This window comes from Lissotriton helveticus, chromosome 5_1, assembly GCF_964261635.1.
Source record: "Lissotriton helveticus chromosome 5_1, aLisHel1.1, whole genome shotgun sequence".
NCBI lineage: Eukaryota > Metazoa > Chordata > Amphibia > Caudata > Salamandridae > Lissotriton > Lissotriton helveticus.
The window spans coordinates 19,472,714-19,484,903 of record NC_136065.1 but is presented as its reverse complement, the minus strand read 5'-3'; the positions used below and the strand labels follow the sequence as shown (position 1 = coordinate 19,484,903).

The 12,190-nt window shown below is 48.3% G+C and overlaps 1 protein-coding gene across 1 annotated transcript in view; it reads left to right on the top strand.

The window, feature by feature from the left end:
* Positions 1 to 12,190, top strand: part of VPS52 (VPS52 subunit of GARP complex) — an 87,591-nt gene that overhangs the window by 42,521 nt on the left and 32,880 nt on the right. The window contains exons 7-11 of the mRNA XM_078641611.1: positions 1,476 to 1,626; positions 3,908 to 4,008; positions 5,039 to 5,171; positions 5,362 to 5,419; positions 6,370 to 6,503. Of these exons, the coding sequence (XP_078497737.1) occupies positions 1,476 to 1,626; positions 3,908 to 4,008; positions 5,039 to 5,171; positions 5,362 to 5,419; positions 6,370 to 6,503 (577 nt within the window). The remainder of the gene's footprint in view (positions 1 to 1,475; positions 1,627 to 3,907; positions 4,009 to 5,038; positions 5,172 to 5,361; positions 5,420 to 6,369; positions 6,504 to 12,190) is intronic.

Genomic DNA, 12,190 nt, shown 5'->3' with positions numbered 1-12,190 from the left:
ACCAACTTTTTACAATCATCACGATCATCCGCAGTAATGGAGATAATTCACAAATGCGCTTTCAATGGTTTGTTCCCCTAGAACGGCAAAGAATAAAATTGCTAAACGAACGGAAACGCTTTTGAATACAACACGCCTGCCTCGCCCCAAACAGGTAAACAGTGCGTGCTTGATTCGGTCCTTTCCTCGGAGCAACTTGAGAATTGCAACCAACAATGTTTTCGTTGTTGTCTCCCCACAGACAGGCGAGCCAGGTAAATCTGGGAGCGCACTGTGATTCCCAAGTAAGTCAGGGCGATGAATGCCATGTTGGGTGCCAGTGTGCTGGTTTTGCGAATGCTTTTCTGATTTGGTCATGTGCTGTTGTTGCTTTTTAGATTGGGATCACAACCCTTCTAGCTTGTCTTGTCGAGCGCAAGGTAGGTGAGGACACTTGAGTTGCAGGGGTAGGGCAATGAAGAGATTGTGTTTCCCCCCCCCAACAATAGATTTGTTGCTTTTTCATTACAGATTGGTCCTGAAGAGAACTACGCAAGAATGGTAGTTCGAAACGCGTAGACCCCGTTAATAGCCTAAAAAATTTATTATTGAATCTCTAACGTAGAAAAATTTGTAAAGACTGAAAAAAACAATTGGCTTGTGTTACTGGAGAGTGTATCCAGTAACTTTTCGAATCATTTATGTTTTGTTGTGAGTTTGTCTATCTGTAGTGGATTGAGTGTTGTATGAGTGGAGATTGAATGGTGAATAAGTTGTATTACACTGTAAATATCTAACAAATTTTGTTACCACTGTATTTGATATTTGTTGTGCACTCCAGGTTTTTAATATTTGTACAATATATTGTTAGATCATTTTGAAATAGAAGTGCTTAAATGAAAACGAAAAAAGATTAAAACAAACAGAATTTATTTCACTGAAAACATATTGTTTGGATCATATGTTTAATTAAGTAATGTTATTTTGAAAAAGTAGTGGCATTTGCAACTGTTTTGTTTCTTATACAAGTGTGGCAAGCAATGCCTGTGGGAGCCCATACCCAGTGGTTTTGTGTTCATCGTGGGTGAGGGTTGGGCTCATATCCCTGTAATGCCAGAATCTGAGAGGAAAGTAAGCAGCCATGTGATTAGGTGTGTAGGCGAGGCTTTCTGTCCCCTTAATGTTACGATCAGCAGGGACGGTGCCCAACAATATGTAGGGGGCAATAGAAACCATTCTTCTATATTCTTCAATGGAGATCGTAATGGGTGCATGTGAGTGTAATTCGTTTTAGCTCTGTGGGTTAGAAGAGAGCCCAGGGTCTTGGTGGGTCCATTCTCATAAATGCCATGATTGCGTGCAGTTCTTGATGCTTTGAGGGATGGAGGTTAGTCGGTAGAAAGGAGTGAGTCCAGCTCAGACTCTGATGTGTTTCTCTTTATTCTCCATACTCCATGTTCCCCACACCTCCTCCATCCTTCTCCACAACCCCACAGTACCATCCTGGACACACCCGTAACAGAGCAGGATTTCTTGGAGCAGCTGCATGAGCTGAACACCAAGATTAACTATGTGAAGGAGCAGTCCTTCCGGGAGACTGCAGCGTGTGCCGACGTACAAGACATCCTAGACCGGCTCAGAATCAAGGTGTGAAAACTTTACTTGCTCTTAGCCTGATCTGTCCTTGCGTGCCCTCCTCACCTGTAGAGTGTAATCTGACCTCCTGCTATTGTGTTTAACCTGACCTGCTGCTGTCTGTAAACTGATCTGCTGAATGGAACCTGAATTCCTGCTTGTTACTTGACATTCTGCCACTGCCAGTTACCTGACTCCCTCCGGCTGTCTGTAACCCGACTCCCTCCGGCTGTCTGTAACCCGACTCCCTCCGGCTGTATGTAACCCGACTCCCTCCGGCTGTCTGTAACCCGACTCCCTCCGGCTGTCTGTAACCCCACTCCCTCCGGCTGTCTGTAACCCCACTCCCTCCGGCTGTCTGTAACCCCACTCCCTCCGGCTGTCTGTAACCCCACTCCCTCCGGCTGTCTGTAACCCCACTCCCTCTGGCTGTCTGTAACCCCACTCCCTCTGGCTGTCTGTAACCCCACTCCCTCCTGCTATCTGTAACCTGACCTCCCCGGCTGTCTGTAACCCGACTCCCTCCGGCTGTCTGTAACCCGACTCCCTCCGGCTGTCTGTAACCCGACTCCCTCCGGCTGTCTGTAACCCGACTCCCTCCGGCTGTCTGTAACCCGACTCCCTCCGGCTGTCTGTAACCAGACTCCCTCCGGCTGTCTGTAACCCGACTCCCTCCGGCTGTCTGTAACCCGACTCCCTCCGGCTGTCTGTAACCCGACTCCCTCCGGCTGTCTGTAACCAGACTCCCTCCGGCTGTCTGTAACCAGACTCCCTCCGGCTGTCTGTAACCAGACTCCCTCCGGCTGTCTGTAACCAGACTCCCTCCGGCTGTCTGTAACCAGACTCCCTCCGGCTGTCTGTAACCAGACTCCCTCCGGCTGTCTGTAACCAGACTCCCTCCGGCTGTCTGTAACCAGACTCCCTCCGGCTGTCTGTAACCAGACTCCCTCCGGCTGTCTGTAACCAGACTCCCTCAGGCTGTCTGTAACCAGACTCCCTCCGGCTGTCTGTAACCCGGCTCCCTCCGGCTGTCTGTAACCCGGCTCCCTCCGGCTGTCTGTAACCCGGCTCCCTCCGGCTGTCTGTAACCCGGCTCCCTCCGGCTGTCTGTAACCCGGCTCCCTCCGGCTGTCTGTAACCCGGCTCCCTCCGGCTGTCTGTAACTCGGCTCCCTCCGGCTGTCTGTAACCCGGCTCCCTCCGGCTGTCTGTAACCCGGCTCCCTCCGGCTGTCTGTAACCCGGCTCCCTCCGGCTGTCTGTAACCCGGCTCCCTCCGGCTGTCTGTAACCCGGCTCCCTCCGGCTGTCTGTAACCCGGCTCCCTCCGGCTGTCTGTAACTCGGCTCCCTCCGGCTGTCTGTAACCCGACTCCCTCCGGCTGTCTGTAAACCCACTCCCTCCGGCTGTCTGTAATTCGACTCCCTCCGGCTGTCTGTAACCCCACTCCCTCCGGCTGTCTGTAACCCCACTCCCTCCGGCTGTTTGTAACCCCACTCCCTCCGGCTGTTTGTAACCCCACTCCCTCCGGCTGTCTGTAACCCCACTCCCTCCGGCTGTCTGTAACCCCACTCCCTCCGGCTGTCTGTAACATGCCTCTTCGGCTGTCTGTAACCCCACTCCCTCCGGCTGTCTGTAACCCCACTCCCTCCGGCTGTTTGTAACCCCACTCCCTCCGGCTGTCTGTAACCCCACTCCCTCCGGCTGTCTGTAACCCCACTCCCTCCGGCTGTTTGTAACCCCACTCCCTCCGGCTGTCTGTAACCCCACTCCCTCCGGCTGTCTGTAACCCCACTCCCTCCGGCTGTCTGTAACCCCACTCCCTCCGGCTGTCTGTAACATGCCTCTTCGGCTGTCTGTAACCCCACTCCCTCCGGCTGTCTGTAACCCCACTCCCTCCGGCTGTCTGTAACATGCCTCTTCGGCTGTCTGTAACCCCACTCCCTCCGGCTGTCTGTAACCCCACTCCCTCCGGCTGTCTGTAACATGCCTCTTCGGCTGTCTGTAACCTGCCTCTCTCCGGCTGTCTGTAATCTGACTCTCCGGCTGTTTGTGACCTGATCTCCTGCTGACTGTAAACTGTCCTCCCACTTCTGACTGTGACCTGACTTCCTGTGCTGACTGTTACCTGACCTTTCTTTTAAATTTAACCTACCCCCTTCTTGCATATCTATCTAACGTCTTGTTGCTGAATGTAACTTGTTCTTCCTCTGTTGATTGTATCCTGAAGTCATGCTGCCTGTAAGTTGCCTTCTGTTGCAATTGGTCATAACTTGGTTGATGTCTTATTTTTCAGGCGGTGACGAAGATTCGAGAATTTATCCTTCAGAAAATTTACTCATTCCGCAAGCCAATGACTAATTACCAAATCCCCCAGAATGCACTCCTTAAATACAGGTCTGTGTGGCTGCTGTTGTTCCCTCATTTGTACAACCGTCCGTTATAGTAGCGCTGCTGTTCCTTTCTCAGTATAACATGTTCTCTTTATTTTAATGATGTATTCCCATCTCTGCTTCTCACCGCTGCTTTTTTCTTTTTATTACTCTGATTATGCTCTGTGCGTTGACAGTTTTACCTCAATTTCATAGATTAAGATGCTTTTTTATATTTCTTTATTGATTTTAACAACCAGTACAGTAAAAATCTGTTACCAATTATACATTTAAGGTTATGTGACCTGGTGTATTTCCCTTCAAGGCAGTTAGTTGAGCCGTTCCAGGTCAGAGCCCCCGATAGAACTTTCATGCTGACCAAATTTTCTCCAATTTCTCGGGGCAGCCTCTACCCTCATACACCACCTTCTCCTCTTGCATGCACCAGTCCATGTCTCTTTCCCATTCTGACGCTTCTGGATCCTCCAGGGCCCCCATCATCTGACTATATTTCACTTTGCCACTACGAAACCCAGCGCAATCCACAATTTGGGGTATTTTGTTATTGTATCATCTCATACATTCCACACAAACCACTTCGCAGTTTTAACAATAGGCAGGCTTGTCACCTTATTGATAAAGTCTGCAAGTTTGGTTCAGTAGTGCTGCGGTGTCCGGCATTCCCATACAATATGATGGGGAGCCAATTTGACCACAATTTCTGACACACATTTGTGGTGTTCGCATTTTGTGGAGGGTCTTTCTCAGAGATTGAAATACTTTGGGGAAATACCTTTGAGGATCTTTCTCTGAAATTCCGTTGAAGACAAAGGTACCCCCCCTCTAATCAATATTCTAGAAAGCCTTGGGTGCAGGAAAGTAAATCTTAAAAGAGACAGTAGCTTCAGGTATTCTTAGACATCAGTAGATACATGAATGCTTTCATATATGGTGTTGTGACCCCTTTACAGCACTCCTAATTAATTCTTTATAAAGCTTACCCTTCTTTTCAGTTTTTTCACTTCTTTGAGTATTGTTCGTGTTTTTATCCACAGATTCTTTTATCAGTTCCTTCTGGCCAATGAACGCTCGGTGGCGAAAGAGATCCGAGACGAGTACGTGGACACCATGAGCAAGATCTACCTCTCCTATTTCAAGTCTTACACCAGTCGTCTCATGAAAGTGCAGGTGAGGATGAGGCGGGGATGGTATAAGGATCCATTAACTGTCTCAAAGAAGTCCTGTGATTGACTGAAAGTGCTCATCTGTGGTTCAGAATAGGAGGGTTGGGGAACAGGGAGAGATGTGGCAGCGTGGGGTGATCTGCTGCTCTGGCCCGTGACTAATGAATGGTTTCTCTCTTGTCTCCTAACTCCAGTATGAAGAGGTGGCTGAGAAAGATGACCTGATGGGAGTGGAAGACACGGGCAAGAAAGATATCCTTTAAGGGTGTCATTGGGGTTTGTAAAGGGGCGCACATGAGCTTGTGGTGGAAGTCCTAACTGAAGGAGGCGAGGAGCCGGCTGCAGGCAATGCTCCCTGCGGAGAAGAGATTGCATGGAAAGGTGCTTGCCAGTCAAGGGAAGTAACACTTGGAGTGTTTGGGGGTTTACATGCCCTGATCCAGAGTTCCACTTCTCTCAACAAAAAAGCCGGTGGATGGGGTAAAAGCCAGACTGATGGGCTCTTACAATGAGCATGCCACCTGGGAGGGGTAAAATTGCATACGTTGGTTGCGAGGCTCGTCTATCTTGGCCACTGTATGTGGGGCCTGCTCTCAGACAGCTGGTCTTTCTCCACTGCTTGCCAGATGTGCACTGTTATTAAGTAGGAGAATTACTCTGCTTGTCTAGACTCTGTCACTTCAGGTGCACATACCAAGGCCTCCCTATACATGGTCTAGTCGATACACTACCTGCTAAGGCTCTATCTTTGCTGGTCTTGACTCTCTTCAGTTAGGTGTGCGGAGATGGGACTACACAAGCAACGCCCCTCAAGAGAGCGCTTGGTTCTACTCTACAAATCGCTGTTCTGCCTCCTTAAACTGGACTATTCCTCCCTATGTCTTGGCTCTCTCGATCAGGTTGTCAGTTGGGCCGGGCAGTCCTGGAAGTGCTTTTGCAGTGGGGAAAGGTATGTTTTTGTCCTTCGAGCTGAGGGCCATCTTCTATACAAGGGTTCCATTTTATCAACACCCAGGTCCTCTCACAGACTCCATCCCATAGCTTTGCATTCCAGAGAAGGTGCTGTGGGTGCAAGGTAGATTTCCATAGTTTAGTGCTTCTCTCTTGTACGGTCACCGCCCAGTGATTTACACCCCATAAAAAATTTGCAAACTGCATTTGTTATTCTGTTTTCATTTTTGTTTCCTCCTTGACTGGTTGACGCTTCTTCTCGAAGCCTTCCCTAAAAAACCGGAATACCATCTTTACCCTGGGCAGCCGTGGCAACGTGATCTCCTCCACCGAGCTGGAAGCGCCTATACTGGTGCCTCACACTGCACAAAAAAGCGATGTCCGGGTGAGCAGTTCTGGTGGAGAGTGAGAAAGTGGTTGTGTCCTGGAGCATTTTGACATGGAGAGCATGAGAAAGAGGTGTGCTAAGGGAGTTATGTGAATGAGGATGGTGGCTGGAAAGACAGAAGGGCAAAGTGGTGGTCAGTGTGCAGTACAAAGGTGCGATTTTAACCTGTCTAGGCTTGTGCCACCCTATATGATCTGTTTGGTTCCAGATGCCACACTGCTACTTCCTTTGCAGAAGGATGGGGTGGCTTAGGAGTAGGCGGCAATGTCTATAGATGGGGGAGAATTCACCACTTCCTTTGTTGCTTCTTGTGCTGTTTTTCTAGACTGCCACATCTGTCTTCCTTATTTCTGTCTTAATGCACGTGGTACCTCTTTTGCACGGTCTCCTGCCTGCTTCGGTGTCACCGCTTAGTCTCATCCCATTCTGAAGGGATGTTGGCTCTCATTTTGTGACTGAGCCTCTCTTCTCTGTCACCGTGTTACCCTCCATGTCCTCTTACTCTCTGGCCTTGTTTCTTGCTACATAACGTCCATGGTGGCACCGTTTCAGACACACCTAGGACATTGCATCTAACGTCCCTTGCTGCAGAGTCCAGAACTGGGAACAATCCAAAGAACTCCTGAGTATGGAGATGAAAAGTAGAAGAAACGCTCTTTCCTTTATTAGAGTGGGAAGCAAAAAGGCATCCTTGTGAAGGAGAGAAATCCAGATAAACTTCATGCAGGACCAGTATGAAGTGTTCTGTGGCTGAGCTGTCTGTGCAGAGCCTCTTAGAAGAGTTAAGGCTGCAGAGTGAGGCTTAGCGTGTCAGTAGAGTGTAAGAATGGGTCTGTCAGATCCAAGGGATGTGGAGACGATAGGAACAGGTCCTAGCCCCTGCAGCGGTGTCCTTAACCTGTGCGCGAGACTCTGATGTACAAGCATTGGAAATGCAATAGGTCTCGCACCATTAGAGTTAGTGCTTTTAGAATTGTTTATGGGTTTTTTTTGTAAATGTTTAGCATTTTTGTTTCCTGTAGCCAATGCTAAAGTATTACAAATAAAAAAAGCCATAAACATTTCTAAAAGCTCTAACTGAAATGGTCTGAGAACTATTGCACTGTGTGAGGGTGAGGGTGAGTGAGGGTGAGGGTGAGTGAGGGTGAGTGAGGGTGAGGGAGTGAGGGTGAGTGAGGGGTTGAGGGTGAGGTGTTGAGGGTGAGGGTGAGTGAGGGTGAGGGTGAGTGAGGGTGAGGGTGAGGGTGAGTGAGGTGTTGAGGGTGAGTGAGGGTGAGTGAGGGTGAGGGGTTTTGGGTGAGTGAGGGTGAGGGGGAGTAGTTGAGGCTGAGTGAGGGTGAGTGAGAGTGAGGGTGAGTGAGGGGTTGAGGTTGAGGGTGAGTGAGTGAGGGTGAGGGGTTGAGGGTGAGTGAGGGGTTGAGGGTGAGTGAGGGGTTGAGGGTGAGTGAGGGTTTGAGGGTGAGGGGTTGAGGGTGAGGGAGGGTGAGTGAGGGTTTGAGGGGGAGGAGTTGAGGGTGAGTGAGTGAGGGTGAGGGGTTGAGGGTGAGTGAGGGTGAGGGGTTGAGGGTGGGTGAGTGAGGGTAGTATGTAGTGAGGGTAGTGAGGGTGCAGTATGCTTTGGGCAGATGAGCAACCTCTAAAGCCAATGCCTACAGTGAGCGGAAGTATAAGTATAAGAAATCATGCCTCATTTGCAAATAATACAACCAAAATGCTGCAGTTGCTACACAAAGAGATAGAATAAACGAAAAGGCTAAATAAATGTAATTTATTTTGCGACTGGAATGGAGGGAACGTATGAAACGTGGACCCCTAGTTACCAGTAAGTAGCCCAACATATGAAATCGATCGTAATAAATACAAACGATAACCGAGAACACCCTCAGAACTTCTCGAAAATCCTTGCTAATAATAAATCAACTACAACTAAACTACAGTCAAAACAAGGGACTAAGCAGTGTGAAAGTATAAAATGATGAATCGGTATATGTGTTTGTGCCAAACGCATCACATCACATCACTCAACATTCAAAGTGTTCATATTAAAAGGTAGTTCACCTGCAAATGTAGCGCAAGAGAAGCATTTCGTTAAAATGGCTTTACAATTATTCGAAGTCCCGGAAAACGCTAACACTTTTAATACTGGCAAAACGCCTATTAAACATCTTTTTTAAAATTAGTTGTCTAAAATCGTTTATAGGTAAAACACTGAGATTTCAAAATGGACTGCGGTCTGAATTGATCATAAAAGAAACGTTTGCAAAATCTAGTTGGTATTTTGAATGGCAGATTTCACGGCAACGACTGGTTTACAAATACACTAACATAGCAAACCGGCATTAAATAAAACCAAAACTCGTAGTCCCCGTCTTTTGCAAACCACACTATAAGCACCATAACGAAGTACACAATAAAATGGAATTTCTTTTCTGCGTGGGGGGTGAGAAACGTACGAACTCCCAAAGCAATCAAATGGCTTTTGCATTTAACCCTCATTAACAACAGGATGCAAGTCATTAAGTATTCAGTCGACTTTTTATAGCGAGCCCGGAAGCACTTGAGACACTTATGTCTGTAAATTTACTCCTTGAATTCTAAACTTAATTTCCGCAGGATTCCTTGACAAGGTTTTTTTTTTTCAATTGTCTGTCATCTACCTGCTAAATGTAGAGTGAGCAAAAAATGTAGCGCAATCTTCCGTTCTTGGTAAACCTTCGTATGGTTTCAGGACGAATTCTGTTTTGGGGAGAAAAGAGAGGGGGCGAGGCAGCGAGTGCGAGCTTTAGTTCTGCGCCTGTACACAATTTATGCGCAGACTTCCTGAGCTTCTGACCAAATAGTCACTCGACCGTAGTCTGGTCTTCCAGACCGCTATCCCTATATAGTTACCGCATGAGCACCCTTTTTTGTTCAGAATCAATTTTTAAATTTGCACAAAAAGGACGATTTTTTTATAAATGAACTGAACGGACAAAACAAGCATCAGGCAGACCATTCAAGTAAAACTGGTTTGGTCAATGCCCGGAAGCTAATGAGCAGCTGCTTCGAATTTCAACACCTAGGCGGTATATTGTCAGCTGGAATGTTTTTTGTGTGTAAAAGAACCCCTAGCAATGCAATGTACAATATTAGAAAACAAGTTATGTCCGCGCAGCATCACTCAGCTGTTCTAAAGCATCTCGAACAGCCCTAATGCAGCACATTCGGCTTAGCTGTTCTACAGCTAGAGAAGAGTTATGCACGGCGGGCAGGGGAGGGGGCGGAGCGGGGAGAGCGAGAGCGGCATGTGGGTGTGAAGAAGCCGGGCCTTTGAAGTGAAGCTAAGCTTCACTTCAAAGGTGTCGGAGGAATGCGGGCGGCTGTGCACGCGCTTTTAAGCTCAATGCACATGTGCATTGAGCTTAAAAGTCACGGGCACTGCAAGGAATCGCCACGATTCCTTGCAGTGTGGATAAAGAGTGGATAAGTCCCAATACTCTCGCTTGCTCGATGCGCATGCGCATCGACAGGCGAGACCTAATAAACCATGGGATGAAAGCGTCCCGGTCTCTTCAGGGAGAGCCAGCACTTGACGATGCCTCAAGGTGTCCAGAACGTACAGTTTCACAGTCCCAGGTAAGAGGAACCAGGCCAACTGTGGTAGTGCCAGCCATCAGCAGGTCCTGGACAACTGACGCAACTAGAACAAGTCTGGCGACTGTCTAAATCTGACTGTTCAGGCCCATGAGCCACTGACGGATATGCGGTGTGTGAGGTCTCTTACAGATGGGCCAGGCGTCCATTTACAGGAAACGTGAGCTGAAGATACTCCTCCCCAAGGGCTGCCAGGCCTCTCGCTTTTCTAGGAGTTGGCCTAACGGCTAGGGCGGTCGCCCTCGAATCTGGGGAACTGGGTTCGAGTCTCGGCAATGATGCTGAACATCCTGTGATTCTGGGCGAGTCACTTAATCTCCCCGTGCCTAACAAAAATGAATATGTCCTTGTGTAACGCAACTGGTGCTATGTAAAGCGCTCTGATAACCGATACCCGGTCAAGTTTGCGCTACATAAAAACCCTATATAAAAAAAAAAGGTGTCCTCTATATTTAAAGAAGCACTGCCATCCGAAAGGGATTAAGTTGTTAAATGGTAGCAAAGTGGTCCCCCCAACTATGCATTTAAGAAATCTGTCCAGGTTGCTGCTGTCCTGTTATGGAGGGTCACTGTTTGGAGGATGAATCTGAGGTCAGACGCGCTGCGTGTGCAATTTGTGAGGAGTAAGAGGCGATTTGTCTGTAAGAAGTTCTGCCAGCGATTGGAAAGCTGGAGTGAATGTCTGTCTATTTTATAGGAGTTCATAACTGCAGGGGAATATTGAAATTTAAAACCGTGTCCCTACTAAGCGGACTGGGGCCATCCTGGTTCAGTGTTAAACTATCTGGCAAAGTGCTGTGGGTTCTGTGTGTGAGAATGTGCCTCTGTTGTGCATCACTTCCTGGCTGCATCTTGGCTAGGCAGGGCAGATGTATTTGCCTTTAAGAAGGAAAATTCTTATGATAGTCACGTGTGATTGGAGCAGGAATCAAACCCTCACCAGGTCCCAACAATGACACAGACAGTTCACCAGCACTTGGGGGCCCCCAACGAGAGCCCACGAAAGGGTGGCATGCCTCCCAGATAAGGGAGTCTAAAACGCAGAGAACTTGTGACTTTTCAGAAGAGTTACTGAGAAGGCCACAATCTCCCATCAGCAGTAGGAGAGAGTAGGACATCTTCCTGCCACATGCCCAAGACCACCAGTCTCAGTATTTTCACTCACTTACGACACAACTCGCTGTGCCACTGAGACCCAGCTGCACCGGACTGAAGAGGCAAAACTGGCTGGTTCGGAGAGCACATGGCGTGATGGACTGTTCTTATGGAGGAGGACCAAGATTGATTTGCATGTGGCTGGGTCTAAGCTCCGGTGGCATGGTAGGCTAAAGACACAATGGTTTGGAAAGCTACAGACAGATTGCAAGTGTTAGACTATTTGCATGCATTCCTTCCATCATCTTTTGTGTGTTTGGCAGCATGTAGTGTGACCAGGGCCCTGAGCCAATCGCAGATGGACAGGGTGATGTGCCAGTGGTGTCCACAGTGATGGAGTTGCCTTTAAAGCACTTGGAAGCCCAGTGTGAAAAGAGACCTCATTGTCATTTTCAGGCAGCTCTAAGAGGCGCAGGAGTCATGTGAACAGAAATGGACCCTGGGCACTGCACCAACAGGGGGATCAGGTGCTGGGCCACATACATGATGGAGAACCGGAAACAAATTTGGTGTAGCCTTAAGAACCAATAGGAATATTTATATTGTTTAATTATGTGGCACGCACCACAAAATGAGATGTCTCTGAATTGACTGGCTGCAATGATAAAAACAATCATTCTAGCCCATCACAGAGCATCAATATGAGCACAGACTTCACTGAAGATAAGAGTTCTGGCTGGTCCTCTGAAGCCCAGGAGGGTGGGGTTTGATTCAATGTCTTCGGGCAGAGAATTAGTTATCGTGTTGGGGTGCGGGGGGCAGGAGACCAAAGCTACTGCCCCTTCTCACTGCATCTGGTGCAATGAGCTTCAGATAATGGAGCATTTCTTCTTTAGGCATTTAAACACCATGCACAAGTATAAACAGATCCTTTTGGCTGCTGGTAACCAAGAAGA